Source organism: Lotus japonicus, chromosome 3 (assembly GCF_012489685.1).
Source record: "Lotus japonicus ecotype B-129 chromosome 3, LjGifu_v1.2".
NCBI classification, from domain to species: Eukaryota; Viridiplantae; Streptophyta; class Magnoliopsida; order Fabales; family Fabaceae; genus Lotus; species Lotus japonicus.
The window spans coordinates 94,688,528-94,704,634 of NC_080043.1; the positions used below are offsets into that span (position 1 = coordinate 94,688,528).

The 16,107-nt window shown below is 42.7% G+C and overlaps 1 protein-coding gene across 1 annotated transcript; it reads left to right on the plus strand.

Moving 5' to 3' along the window:
- Positions 1-2,515, plus strand: LOC130747695 (SNW/SKI-interacting protein-like). Its single transcript, XM_057600707.1, has 2 exons — positions 1-161; positions 326-2,515. Exon 2 carries the CDS (start codon positions 330-332, stop codon positions 2,145-2,147), a length of 1,818 nt encoding a protein of 605 aa, XP_057456690.1. The 5' UTR covers positions 1-161; positions 326-329; the 3' UTR covers positions 2,148-2,515.
- The last annotated feature ends 13,592 nt before the right edge of the window (positions 2,516-16,107 follow it).

Consider the following 16,107-nt stretch of genomic DNA (forward strand, 5'->3'; position numbering starts at 1 on the left):
CCATTCCTGAACCGACATTCAATTATGAACCCACTGGCGCAGCGCGTTGTTTCAACTTTCCAAGGCTATTCAATATTCATCATCGTATACCATATCACTATCCAGCTTCACCGTCTCACCTAAACGCACCGTCGCCATCACCGTCGTCGCTAATAATCCAGGTTCGTCGTTTCTTCCCTCCACTCCCTCCACGTTTAGGGTTTCTATTCTCCATCATCAAACCACTTCAATCTTCTATTCGCAATTAGGGTTCCACCTAAACTCTTCAATTCCCAATCCCGAATTAGGTCTCCGCTGATTTCACAACGTGTTTTTGCTTTTGCAGAATCATGGCAGCTTTGAAAGAGCTTCTCCCTCAACCCAAATCATCTTCCACCACTTACTACGACCACAGCAACGATCCATGGTTCAAGCAGAGGTTCACCTCATCGGAGGAGGAAAAGGCCTCCGCTGCGATCAAGCAGAAGCCGGTGCCGCCATACCTCAAGCGCGCCGGCTTCGTTCCTCGCAGAGTCGAGGATTTCGGGGACGGCGGAGCCTTCCCCGAAATCCACGTCGCACAGTATCCTCTCGACATGGGAAGGGATAAATCCTCGAAAACCGGTTCCAAGATTCTGCCAGTAACTGTTGATGCGCATGGGAATGTTGCTTATGATGCCATAGTGAAGCAGAATGAGAATGCTAAGAAAATTGTGTACACGCAGCAGAAGGATTTGATACCGAAGATTTTGAAGAATGAAGAAGATGATGGGATGGATGAGGATGAGGATGTGCAGAAAGAGATTGAGGAAACCATGCAGGAAACTAAAGCTGCTCTTGAGAAGATAGTTAATGTCAGACTCAGTGCGGCGCAGCCGAAGAATGTTGCCAAGCAATCATCGGATTCGAAGTATATTAAGTACAAGCCTTCGCAGCAGAGTGCGGCATTCAATTCCGGGGCGAAGGAGAGGGTGATTAGGATGGTTGAGATGCCGGTGGATCCACTTGAGCCTCCGAAGTTCAAGCATAAGCGTGTTCCTAAGGCTTCTGGTTCGCCTCCGGTGCCGGTTATGCATTCGCCGCCTAGGCCTGTTACTGTGAAGGATCAACAAGATTGGAAGATACCTCCTTGTATTTCGAATTGGAAGAATCCAAAGGGTTACACGATCCCGCTTGACAAGCGTCTTGCAGCGGATGGGAGAGGCCTTCAGGAGGTTCAGATCAATGATAATTTTGCTAAGCTTTCGGAGTCGTTGTATGTTGCGGAGCAGAAGGCTAGAGAAGCTGTTGCTATGAGGTCTAAGGTTCAGAAGGAGATGCTTTTGAAGGAGAAGGAAAGGAAGGAGCAGGAGCTGAGGGCTTTGGCGCAGAAAGCTCGTTCTGAGAGAACTGGCGTGGCCCCTCCAGCTGCTGTTTCTGCTGTTTCTATGAGTATGGAGAAGAGCAGTGTGGAAGATGCTGATATGAGAGGTGATTATGAGCATCCAAGGGAAAGGGAGAAGAATTTTCCAAAGGAGTCGAGGGAAGAGAGGGAGGATCGGCTGCAGCGTGAAAAGATTCGTGAGGAGCGGCGCAAGGAGAGGGAGAGGGAGAGAAGATTGGAGGCTAAGGATGCTGCAATGGGAAAGAAGAGTAAGATCACAAGAGATAGGGATCGTGATATAAGTGAGAAAGTTGCTCTTGGTATGGCTACTGCTAAGACAGGGACAGAGGTCATGTATGATGAGAGGCTATTCAACCAGGATCAAGGGATGTCATCTGGGTTTGCCACTGATGATCAATATAATGTGTACGATAAAGGCTTGTTTACTGCACAGCCAACGCTTTCAACCCTGTATAGGCCAAAGAAGGATGTTGACAATGAGACTTATGGAGGTGCTGATGAGCAACTAGAGAAGATTATGAAGACTGATCGCTTTAAGCCAGACAAAGCATTTTCTGGGGCTTCTGAAAGGGCAGGTCCAAGGGATAGGCCGGTTGAGTTTGAGAATGAAGAAGCTGATCCATTTGGTCTGGATCAGTTCTTGACGGAGGTGAAGAAGGGTAAGAAGGCCATGGAGAAAGTGGGCGGTGGAGGAACTATGAAAGCAAGTGCCGGATCTTCAATGCGGGACGGTTATGAGGGAGGTTCGAGTAGGACTCGCATTGGATTTGAAAGGGGACATTAAGGAGCTCAGGATTAAATTATGCCTATTTCTCATGCTTAGTGTTGAGTATTACTATTCACAGTGGTGGCATAAGTTGGTATGCGCCTTGAAATGAATAGTGGGGATGATCTGGTCGAATTAGCACCCCCACCCTCTGGGTATCATATTTTGGGTGGTGGAATAAGCTGGTTTTGTATTCTGTTGTGTTGATGACAATTTGTCTTTCAGTAAGTTATATTGAATGAATTTTAATGTTTCAAGTAGATATTGTCTATTAGAAAGTAGAAACTCTGGTATAGATGGTTGTTTAGATGTAAGGAACAGCATTGCAGGATACTCTTCATGCTGATATCTAAATCTGTTACTTTAGAATCTCTATGTTGTATTTACACCTCATGTCAATTTTGTGTTTTGTTCTACATTCCTTCTTCTACGCAGCTGAAAATGTCATCCAAAGTATTAATAACTCTGTCCAGGAGAGCTATTTCATGTCAATTATTTGTGAGTTTAAATTGCAGCCCATATATTTTTCTTGTTTCCTCACCATCTGTTACAAATAGTAGAACTTCTGAGACAAGATTTTCTATCCTTTCCTTCCTTTTTTCTTATCCTTTCTATCATTTTAAAGAAGCTTTTTGTATTGTCCAAGATGTCTTGCAGTAAATTTCATCCTCTACCTAATCCGCTAAGCTCAAATTGTATCATAATGTGTTGGGATTGTTTCAATCTTCAACCCAGTGTTTGCATGCAACTAAGTTACTTACCTTTTTCACTGAAACAAAAAAATAATAATTCAAAGACAAAGAGATGAAGAAGCGAATTACTTGGCAGGGTAAATTGGAAAGTAAGGAAATTTTTACTTGTCTTTTGTTGTGGCTTAATTAGCTCTTCATGCCTTTTCCATTTGTTATTTTTCAAACTGCTTTGGTAGCCAAGGGACTTTTTTCATCTTTTATGAATGGTTTGTTCAATACCCAGATTAGTGTCTTAGGCATCTGTGATTGCACCTGTATTGTTTTTCTTTTCATCCATAATTCCATGCCATGAGATGGAGTATATTTTCTAACATTTACAGCCTTGAAGCATCAGACTTATTTTTTTACCTTTTCCTTCTATCAAGAACTACCATTTTGGAATACTTGGGTTGTGAGGTTTCTATCGTCATAGCTATGAAAAGTTTAAAAATTTAATAAACCTAAGTTTTTGTGGACTAGAATTTGTACTAGGTTTAATGCAAATGAACTGCTAAAATACCAATGATTATGACACAAGCCTAAAAGAGCTGGAAAGTGAATTTTTTAGATATAAAATATTAGATAGATTGGATTTTGAGCAAAAGCTGGTATGTACCACCTGAAATAAAATGCACATTTCTGGTGCCTCTGGATTTTGAGTCCTGGAGCCTAAATGCTGGTATCAGGAAATTTGGAATGTTGTGTTTGGCTCTGAAATTCTTCTCCTGTTGATACTGATATTCTACTCCTCTTTTGTTTACGCATATTTGATTCATTATATTGAGCTTCAACAGTTTTATAGGTCACTTGATGGAAAACATTGAATAGGAGAATTTGCTGTAGAGAGCTGTCAGTGTATTCCTGTTCAACTCAGTATGAATTGCTTCTTTGGGTAAGTATTCAAATTTGGTTTGTTTTATGAAGGAATCAGCATGCAGTTGTTTGTGTTCTTAATAATACAAAATATAGCTCCCACTGTAATAGTTGACCATGCATGTTGTTCCGTACTAGGGAGATCTGACGTCGGAAACTGACAGAAAGTAAACCCTAGCAGAGTACTAAAAATATCACAAAAGGAATATTCTCATTAAATGTTCGAAAGGTGCTTTTTACAAGGGGTTGACCTCTCCTTTTATAGAGGGAATGGTCATAACGTGGACTTTCTCTGTACTTGGGCCTGACAATCGGGGCCCAAGCCTCTATACATATAAGACAAAACTAAAGGAATTCTTCCAGCTGGCGCGTGGACCCATCCAAAAGAAGGGCGGGCTTCGACGTTGTTCCACAAACCCCGCCATGGCTGCTTTCGTTCATCTAAATGTTCGATTTGGGCGGGAATAAGGGATACTTATGTCCCGCCCCGTCCACATGCCCCCAAGACATGAGGCTTAAGTAAGTTGAGTCGAAATGTCTTTATACGTTGCTTCGTCGCCCGCCTTTATCATTTACCTCGTTCTTCTGATAATTGTGTCGCCGTTCTTTCATTTGTGTATGTGACATGAGACTTAGGTTCCTTGAGCCGAGACGTCTTTACGGTATATCGCCATCCTTTGTAGTTATGGGCCTGTCGTCGCTTTCTCGCCTTTTCATGTTCCTTTATATGTCGCCATTTTTTATCTTTGTCGATACATCGCCGTTATCACACCTGTCAATCACGTCTTTTCAACTGACGCACGTATCCTTCTTTTCCGGGATTTTGTTATCATTTGCCATAAATGCAGTTGTGCGTCTCGAGGAGTTATGTCTTTTCGTTTCATACCTTTTCAAATTTCAAATCCCACGATCCCACGATCCCATGACCCTTCGCAGTCTTTCCCACTCATTCTCTCTCTTCCTTTTTCTTCTATAAATACCCTTTTCACCTTTCACTTTTCACTTTTCTGAAAACCTTTGCTCTGAAAACTTTTCATCGTAGCTTTCACTCTCTTCTTTGTTCTCCGGTGAACCTTGCTCACTCCGGCCGTCGTCATTGCGCGGTGCTCCCCCATCGCCGACGTTATCTTTACTCAATCCTCCGCTTCTTCCTCCGGTGAGTCCTTCCCCTTTCTCTTTTCTTGACACTGTGTCTTCTTCTTTCTTTGTGTTTGGACCTGTTCATCTTCTTTTTTATTTTTATGAAATTACCCAGCATGTCGACACAAAATTTTAGCATTTCCTCCTTAGAGCTCACTTCCCCTTCTACGGAGGGGGAAGTTTCTGCCCCCACCGTTATCGAAATACAATCTTCGCCCTCCATTCACGAGGATTCCGGTCCCGCCGGCTCCGTTGATTCTATTCTCTCCTCTAATGGAGATTTGTCTTCACCCGAATGGCGTTCCAACGTGCATTTGGTTGAAGATAAGTGTCTTTGGCGCTCCATCTGGGGTAGCCTTGGAAGCATCAGTTCGCTTCGAATATCTTCTCAAGGGTTTACAAAGATAAATCCCGCCACCTCTAATAACGAAGATCACCTGTTAAATGTTCTTCCCTGTGGCGAGGATGATTGCGTTCTTTTACGCAAGGAACCTACTGATGAATCGCCCGATTTCTTTTTTGTTTATGGTTATTTTTTCTTGGATTTGAATATCAAACTCCCTTTCTCGCCCTTTATATGTCACGTTCTTACCTTTTTGAACGTGGCGCCTTGTCAACTTCAACCCAACGCCTGAGGCTTTATACGCTGCTTTGAAATTCTCTGTGAACATTTGAGTTGCACTCCCACCTATCCCTTGTTTTTCATTTTCTATAAGACAGTCACCACAAAACCTACATCTGTCAAGTGGGTTCCTCTTTTGGCTCGCAAGAACATGAGCCGATTCACCGCCCTTAAAAGTCATTACAAAGTGTGGCAGAAAAAATATTTCAAAGTCATGGAGTCGCCTGAAATGAATAACTTGTTTCGAGATTCCAATAACAACCCTCTCTTCCCCTTTTACTGGACAAAAAACCCTCGCCGAAAAATATCCGTTTCATACGACGCCTTGGATGAATCCGAGCAGGCCATCGCCGATTACCTCCGCACATTACCAGTAATCTCTGGTCATGACTTGATTGAAGCGTCAAAATCCGGCACTTTAAATCAATTTTTTAGTAAGTTTATAATTTTTGCACAACTTGTTTTTCTTTTTGTTCATGTACCTCGCCTAATTGATGTTTTCCATGCAGCCACGATGGGAAAAAGCAAGGTTGATGCCAACCCCATCAAGATGAAGGAATACCTCGCCCAGTCTGCTGCGGCGGCGAAGAAAAGGGCCGCCGAGACTGAGCAAAAGAAAAAGAATGAAGGTACTTCGGGCTCTGATAACGTCAGGGACCCAAAGCGCCAAAAAACTTCGAGCGCTGCTGGTGGTAAACCTCTTCACCAATCAACTCTTGATTCAAAAGGTCGTCCGACTGAGAAAAAGAAGGGGCATGACAATGTCCCGCCACCTCAACCGGATTCAGGCGCACTGATCAACCGCCCATCAACTCCATTCAACCAAGCTGGCCCTAGCTCAGCTATTGGTGGCGAGGCTCTTCCCCCTTTGCTGAGCCTATCTGATCCTCGCTTCAACGGATTGGATTTTATGAATCGTACCTTTGACAACCGGATTCACAAGGATGTTTCCGGTCAAGGCCCCCCCAACATTGCTTCTGTGGCGATCCATCATGCGCTCTCTGCCGCCAGTACTGTGGCGGGAATGGCTCAGTGCGTGAAGGAGTTGATAGCAACCAAGAACCGTTATGAAAAGAAGGCGGCTGATTATAAGACTGCCTATGAGCGAGCAAAAACCGATGCTGAGACCGCCAACAAAAACCTGAAGGCTGCTGAGGAGAGGTGTGCTAAGTTAACTGATGACTTGGCGGCTTCTGACTTGCTTCTTCAAAAGACCAAATCTCTGAAAGAAACTATCAACGACAAACACACTGCTGTTCAGGCCAAGTGCCAAAAACTGGAAAAGAAGTACGAACGCCTAAATGCTTCCATCTTGGGGCGTGCTTCTCTCCAGTTTGCTCAAGGCTTTCTGGCGGCCAAAGAGCAGATTAGTGTGGTTGAGCCGGGCTTTGATCTTTCCCGTATTGGGTGGCTGAAGGAGATCAAGGATGGTCAAGTAGTTGGTGATGATGACATTAGCCTCGACCTCCTTCCCCAATTCGATGATGAAAGTGAGCCTGAAGAAGATGGCGAGGATGGGAATGAGCAGCACAAGAATGAGGATCACGAGAAGGAAGACCCTCAAGCTGGGACAAGCCAGGGCAACAACGCCAACAATGAGAACCTGGCTTGAATTTCTTCTTTTATTTCATGAAGTTAAAATTTTGCTTTGGGCATTGCCCTGTCTTTTATCATCATTCCAAATCATGTATGGGCGTCGCCCCCTTTGCCTTACTTTTAATGGATATCATTTTAAGTTCATTCGTTGTTACCTTGAGTTGTTACCAACTTTTGTTGTTACTTTGGTTTGCATACCTTAGCCGATTTTTCGACGAGGCTTGGTTTCTAGTGGCCACTAGAATTGCCAAGGCTTTTAACATTTGATGGCGACACTTTCTTATTCCGAAAGGTTTACTCGCAGTATTGCATACTTTGATACGATTTGCATTGCATGAACTCGTAATATAAATTATATTGAATTAAAAAATACAGGCGATTCTGTTGAAATAACCTTTTCATTAATTTTCTTTCACATGAGAACAATTGTCCCATTCTTTTTACATGCCGCCTCATTAAAAACCTCTCCACAGAAAGGAAAAAAGAGTGCGGCTTCATTCACCTTTGGTTGTTTCTATTAACTAAAATACTGCTTTAGATGAGAGGCGTTCCATGTTCGTGGAACCTTTTGACCATTTAGTTGTTCCAACTTATAAGCTCCTCCTCCAACATCGCCTATAATCCTGTAAGGCCCGCCCCAGTTGGGTGAAAGTTTGTTGTGTTTATCGGGTATTGTATTTTTTCGGAGCACTAAGTCTCCTACCCTCATTTTTCTTGGCACTACTTTCGTTGAGAATTTTCTTGCAACCTTCACTTTTCCCGCCTCATTCCTTATGTGAGCCTCACGTTGTTCCTCGGGCAGCATGATTAGATTTGCTATTAAATTTTCCCCGTTGTCATTCTCATTAAACCGAACCACTCGCCAATTTTGGTTTTCAATTTCAACTGGGAGCATGACGTCAGTCCCATAAGTTAAACGATACGGGGTTTCCTTTGTGCTTGACTGTTCAGTGGTGTTGTATGCCCAAAGAACGCCTGGTAGTTCATCCGCCCAAAGCCCTTTTGCTTCATCCAATTTCTTCTTTAAACCTTTCAGGATAACCTTGTTAGCCGATTCAGCCTGCCCATTGGTTTGTGGATGTTCTACAGAGGCAAATCGCATCTCGATTCCCATTTCTGTACAAAATTCCCGGGTAACATTACTTGTGAATTGTGTTCCATTATCCATTACTAACGCCCTGGGGACCCCAAATCTACAAACAATCCTTCGCCACAAGAAACTCCTGACCTTGGCGGCCGTGATAGTTGCCACCGCCTCGGCTTCTATCCATTTAGTGAAGTAATCAACCGCCACGATGATATACTTCATTTGTGCCTTCGCTACTGGGAATGGTCCCAAAATGTCAACCCCCCACATAGCAAATGGCCAAGGCGCCATCATGGTTGTTAACTCTTCTGGCGGAGCCTTGTGCAAGTCAGAGAAGACTTGGCATTTTTCACATTTCTTAACATACTCAAGACAGTCCTTCTTCATTATCGGCCAATAAAATCCAGCTCTCACAATTTTCACCGCCAAGGATTTCCCGCCTATATGGCTTGAACAAACACCTTCATGGACTTCCGCCATTATTCCATGGGCGTTCTTGGTGTCAACACATTTGAGCATAGGGGACATAATTCCCCGCCGATACAACTCACCATCCACCACTGTGTAAAAACTGGCTTCCCTTCGTTTCGCTCTTGTGTTCACATCGTCATCCTTTGGAGGGTTTTCTAGGAAGATCTTGATTGACTCCATCCAAGAAGGCTCGCCTTCAATTACTGACTTGACTGCTTTCAACTTTATTTCTACCAAATCAATGCTTGGGCGAGGCAGGGTTTCCTGAATGACTGTTTGGTAATTGCCCAATCTCCCTGTGCTCGCCAATTTTGCTAACACATCTGCCCTCTCATTTTGGCCCCTCGGGACATGTTCTATCTTAATTTCTTTGACCTCCATCATCAATCTGTGTACCACTTCCAAGTATTTGGAAAGTTGCGGATCCTTTACTTGGTACTCGCCTTTCACCTGTTTAACCACTAACTGCGAATCTCCCTTGATAAATAACTTTTGGACCCCCAGCTCAATGGCTAGCCTTAAGCCGGCGATCAAAGCCTCATACTCAGATTGATTGTTGCTCGCCTTGAACTCGAACTTTAGAGACTGTTCAATGATCATTTTGTCTGGACTTTCAATTGTTATCCCAGCCCCACTTCCAGTCTTATTAGAGGATCCATCCACAGATAGGACCCATTCTCCTCGAGTCTTCTCGCCTTCCGTGGGTGTTAATTCCGCCACGAAGTCGATCAAACTTTGAACTGTGACTTGGCCCCTTGGCTCATATTGTATATCATATTCTGACAATTCCACTGACCAGCTAACCAATCGCCCCGATAAATCAGGCTTCTGAAGTACTTGTCTTAAGGGGACATCAGTTTTAACTTTGACTTGGAAACTTTGGAAATAAGGCCTAAGGCGCCTCGCAGTTTTCAAAATCGCCAATGCAGCCTTTTCAATTTTTTGGTACCGCAACTCTGCCCCCTGTAAAGTATGGCTCACGAAATATATAACTTTATGCTTTTTTCCCTCTTCCTGGAGCAACACTGTACTCACCGCCTTGTCAGTAACTGCTAGATAGAGCACTAATGGAAAGCCTGGTGTTGGCTTGGAAAGTACTGGCAATGTGGCCAATGATTCCTTTAATTTGGTAAAAGCTTGTTCGCATTCCTCTGTCCACTGAAACTTTGAATTCTTTTTTAAGCATGTGAAGAATGGGGCCGCTTTGTCACCCGCCATTGGCAAGAAACGTGACAAGGCGGTCATTCGTCCTGTCAAACGCTGAACTTCTTTGACACTTGTTGGGCTTTTCATCTCGAAGATCGCCCTTCCCTTATCAGGATTCACTTCTATTCCTCTCGATGTCAACATGAATCCCAAGAACTTTCCTCCCTGGATCCCAAAAGAACACTTCTCAGGATTCAACTTCATTTGATATGTTCTTAATTGAGTAAACGCTTCCTTAAGATCGCCGCCATGATCACTAGCCCTGGCGGACTTTACGATCATGTCGTCCACATACACCTCCATATTCCTGCCCACTTGTTTTGAAAAGATTTTATCCATGAGCCGTTGGTACGTAGCTCCTGCATTCTTCAATCCAAAAGGCATTGTCTTGTAACAATAATTCGCCTGATTGGTCATAAATGCTGTACTTTCTTCATCCGATGGATGCATCATGATTTGATTGTAGCCCGAGTAAGCATCCATGAGACTTAAAAGTTCATTCCCCGACGCTCCATCCACAAGCTTATCAACATTGGGAAGTGGATATGAATCTTTAGGACACACTTTGTTCAAGCTTGTGTAGTCCGTGCACATTCGCCACTTCCCATTGGATTTTTTGACCATCACAACATTGGCGAGCCATGTCGGGTACTGCACCTCACGGATGAAGCGGGCCTTGATTAGTTTCTCAGTCTCTAATTGTACTGCCTTATTCTTTTCATCACTCATTCTCCGCCTTGGCTGGATGACTGGGGTCGCCCCTGGTCGAATAGCCAATTTGTGAGTGATCACATTGGGGTCAATCCCTGGTACATCATTGATGGTCCATGCAAAGAGATCCAAATTATCACCCAGCAGCGTGATCAACCTTTCCTCTTGTTCCTTTGTCAAACTGCTGCCAATCTTTAAAATTTTATCCTTAATTTGCACTTGCTTGGTTTCTTCCAGAGGTTGTGGGCGGAAATCATCAGCATCGTCTCTTGGATCCAAACTGAATCCCTCTTGCGGAAAGATTTCTGTGATTCTGTGACTTTCTTTGGCGGCCTTACGCCCATAAAGCGCCACACTTCTCAGATAACATTCTCTTGCTGCATTTTGGTCCACATGTAATACCCCAACCTTTCCATTGCAGGCTGGATATTTAACAGTCAAATGAGCTGTTGAAACGACCGCACATAGCTTGTTGAGGGTGTCTCGTCCCAAGAGTACATTGTAGTTGGCTCTGCACGCCAGGACTAAGTACTTCACTTGAAATTTCTTTACAAACTCTCCTTCGCCAAAAGCAGTTGGTATTTCCACATATCCTCGAACAGTGACACGGTCCCCTGTAAACCCTACCAAGGTTCCTTTATACGGCCTCAAGTCTGACTCTTTTAGCCCCAGGCGATCAAAGGCATCTCCATAAATGATATCCGCCGAAGACCCCTGGTCTAAAAATACTTTCTTCGTGACATAATTGTTAACCCTGATTGTTACCACAATTGGATCGTTGTCATGGGGAATCACGTGCGCAAAATCCTGAGGGGTAAATATGATAGGGGAGTGATTCACCCAACACTCGCTTTCGCTTGCCTCATGCACTGAGTGTACTGCCGCCACATAGCGTTTTCTAGCCTTACTTGAAATTGCACCCCCGCCAAATCCTCCTGCAATAGATGAACATTCCCCAACAGGATCGCCCAACTCTTCCACTATCTCCTTGCCTTTGCCTTTGTCTCCTTGGGTGATCCTAGCGACTTCTGGCGTTGCTGTGTCTTTAACGAAGTTTGCCAGATGACCAGCCTTAATCAAACGATCAATTTCCCGCCTCAAATTCCAACAATTATCCGTCGTATGCCCCAACGCTTTGTGGTACTCGCACCACCTATTGGTATCTACATTAGCTGGCGGTCGCCGCGGTGGTGGCGGGTACTGCACAACATTTGTTTGCCCAACGGCCCTTAAAATGGTGCTTAAGGGCGCATTTAACTTCGTAAGTGGAACTGGAGCTGGCGTAGTACCATGCTGACCAGTTGTGGCTGCAGCGGGACCTTGAGAATTGCGGTGCCATGTATTTTGAAATCCTGGTTTGGAGTTTTGATATGGTCCCGGTCTTGGTACACGGGGGGTTTGTGCTACCCTGGTTTCCTTCCCCGCCTTAGGTTTATCCTGCGAAACCCCGCCGGAATGGGCTTGCTTGCGTCCTTCCTCTCTTTCTTGTTTTTTCTGATCATCCTGCTCAATTAATATGAATTCCTGAACACGAGCACGAAGGTCCATCATGTCTTTTGCTGGTCGCCTCGTCAAGTCCCGATTCAAATCACCCGCCCGAAGACCATTTTTGAAAGACGCAAGGCAAACATCCGGATTGTCCTCCTCCAGTTGAACCGCCATTTTACTAAATCGCGCCATGTAGTTCTTGAGCTTCTCCCCTGGCTGTTGATGTATGCTGATAAGATCAAACATGGTTGCCTTGGTAGTTTTATTGGCGGAGAATTGAGTTAAGAACTTTGTGGACAAATCAGTAAAATTGTCAATGGAGAAGGGCGGTTGACGGATGAACCATTGCATCGCCATCCCCTTGAATGTTGATGGTAACAACCTACACTTCACCTCATCTGTTGCTCCTCCAATAACCATTTTCGTGTTAAAATAACGCAAGTGTTCCATGGGGTCTGAGTCGCCTGAAAAGGCGTCCAACGCCATCGTTTGCAGATGCTTTGGTATGCCCACCCGTGTGATGGCGGGAACAAAAGGCTGGAATTCAACAACGTCTTCGGCCTCGAGCCGTTGTTCTTGCTTATAGTCTTGTCGATGAGTTAAGTACTGCACCTGGGCTTGCAACTGCTCGTTCTGGCTTTGTACTTTTTGCAAAGTGTCCAACATTTGTTGCAAGGCCGCCGGAGTGATTCCCGTCACCACCTCTGGCGCTTTTCTCGGAACGCTGGTTTTGAGGTCATCCAGATTTACATATTCAGGCGGCGCTGATCGTCGCCTGACTCCTGGATCTGATCTAGCTATCAGATCTGAAGGTCTTCCTGGAGCTGCATTCACCAACGAGACCGGTGACTGCGCCACCGAGTGAACCCCTGCCGAAGAAGCCTCCTGCTCCGGCTCTTGAGGTACTTCGCGGTTGTTGTACCGTCCACCGCCGCGGCCGCCGTGACGACCACCCCTCCGGCGATGATCGCGGCGGCCCACACCACACGAACGAGTTTCCATGGATCTTAAAACGCAACTTCTATGTCAAGTAGTAGATCGAAGTAAGACCCACAGACGGCGCCAATGTTCCGTACTAGGGAGATCTGACGTCGGAAACTGACAGAAAGTAAACCCTAGCAGAGTACTAAAAATATCACAAAAGGAATATTCTCATTAAATGTTCGAAAGGTGCTTTTTACAAGGGGTTGACCTCTCCTTTTATAGAGGGAATGGTCATAACGTGGACTTTCTCTGTACTTGGGCCTGACAATCGGGGCCCAAGCCTCTATACATATAAGACAAAACTAAAGGAATTCTTCCAGCTGGCGCGTGGACCCATCCAAAAGAAGGGCGGGCTTCGACGTTGTTCCACAAACCCCGTCATGGCTGCTTTCGTTCATCTAAATGTTCGATTTGGGCGGGAATAAGGGATACTTATGTCCCGCCCCGTCCACATGTAATTGTAAGTTGATCTGTTACTAACTTTTAGTATCTGGCCATAATATTCCCCCTCTGGCATGTTTTTTGAATGAGTCAGAATTATTTGTTTTGTCTTGGCTGTATTTAATGATGTCAGGAATGAGTCAGAATTACTTTTCTGACCTTACATGTAACATGTTGCATTGGTCATGATTAATCGAATCCTTGAATCAAGAGATCAAGCTGAGTTTATGTTAAAGTGACTTATTTTATGATGAAGTTTTTGTTTTGGTACAATGCATATATGTATTTACATAAGAACAGGTTGTCTGTGAGAAAAGTACAAGAATGCCAAGAGGGAATTTGTTCCATTTCAAAACTTAAAAGCACATTTAATGGAAGCTCATGCCTTACAATGGATTAAAATGAAAGTAGTTTTAAGTGAATTTAACAGATATCCAAACACACATTTGAGGGATAGGCAATCACTTGAGGAGTTTGGGGTAGCTTTTGCCATGCCAGAAAATTTCTCTCATTTATTTTTCTTTCTTTTCTCATTATACTTTAGCTGTAATTTTCTTGTAATGAGAGCTTCTTCTCCAAACTTTCATTATCCTATTAGAAGATTTGATGTCAAGATTTTTTATAAGTTAATTTGATTGACCATCATGTTTAGCATTGTGTACATCACAAGCTGAGAACCAAAAGCATCTGCCTTAAAGGTTAATTAATTTGACTGACCATCATCTAACTTTTTTTTTCTTTTTTTTTCTTTCTTTCTAATGCATCACTTTATATATACACTTGTATGTCAAAGTTGAGCTTCTAAATGAGTTTTTATACATTCAGATCCACTTTCTCTTCCATCCACTTTCCACCCATTTTTTTTGTTTCTAAATTATGTCCAAAGTTGACATAGAAGGTGGAAGACTTATATGTGGTAGATCATCTTTTGTTCCACATTTGCAAGTGGTATAATTGATTTTCCACCCTTAAAATCAATTATTGATGTTTGAATATTTCCTTACATAATTAATTCTAATTCGAAACACTATAAATCTCAGGATCAGCCTTCCACACAGTGAGTTGTAAGACCTCAACACTAGATTTCACAATATCATCCTACAAAAGTAATTTTTTTCATGATTATATCCAAATAGTCACTTTACTTTTTAACTCATTTATACTATAATCAATTCAATCCATAATTTATTATGACAACTCTTATCCAAACAACATGATATGCTACTTTGCTGGCCCTCACTTTTTCACCTTGCCGTTTGAGGCCTGCTTTTCAGTAATTTTGGCTTTAAATATATGAAGCCGGCGGAAAATCCGAACACTATTCTGCTCTGTTCTTGTTTTTAGTCTGCTGATCAGGTTTTCAGTACCAGCCAGAGACAAAATTTTCTGCATGGCCAAACAGCTAACACAAGACATTTTTTGGTCTTACTTTCTGTTATTTATGAATGTGACATTGAAATGATGGTACTTGAGATGTCAAGTAGTATAATGTGTACACATTATTACACGTAATGTGTCTGTAGAACGTATCTGTAATGTGTGGTTTCTGGCTGTTGGCAGAATATTCAAAGATTTCAACCCAAAGCAATTGACCAGTCCGCAAATCATGGCCCTTGAGCTCCCTTGGATCATACAGAATCATTATGAATTCTCTCGTACAAACTTCCACTCAACTTCACTGAGCTTTGGAAAGGTCCAATAGGAAAGTGATGTGTTCAACGGTGGTGTATTACATGGCTCAAAATCCTCTCTACACAAGTGACGTCTCATTCTAAATGTTCCATCAATAAATTTGTAAGATTGTGTTATGTTAATTAAAAATCACCTATAAAAGATTATAGATGTCATATATCGATGTATTTTTAGGTTGACTTGGCTGATAGTAGAATAAATATATAGAGAAAAAAGATAATGATGCATGTGGGATGATGTTTGTTGTCTAAAAATCAAAGATGCATTTATATTCTATTTATTAAAATTCATCTTGATGTTAACTAGATAAAATTTAACACCAAGGGTTGTCAAGTGAAGCAAGGGCTGCAAGGCTCGACCATTATACAGCACGTGGTAGAGTCAAGCCTCCATTTGTCTCATTGAGCTCAGCTATATGCAAGAACGGGTCCATGTAATATAATGGAGAAATCGCCCTTAAGAGAAATGATTTCCATATTATAATGATATTCAACTAGTGTATTTGCCCTTGAAAATTCTTACACTGCTTGTTCCAATATTCTGTAAAATGATAAAAAAAAAATATAAAATAGGGTGAATATCAAACACATTTACGGGTCCATGTAATATAATGGAGAAATCGCCCTTAAGAGAAATGATTTCCATATTATAATGATATTCAACTAGTGTATTTGCCCTTGAAAATTCTTACACTGCTTGTTCCAATATTCTGTAAAATGATAAAAAAAAAAAATAGGGTGAATATCAAACACATTTATTAGAATGAATAAATAGGGTGAATATCATACACATTTAACAAAATCTATTATAGAATATTGGACCTAACACATTTATTAGAATGATAAAATAAGGTGAATATCAAACACATTTATTAGAATGATATTCTAGTAAATATGGTGAATATCAAACACATTTAACAAAATCTATTATAGAATA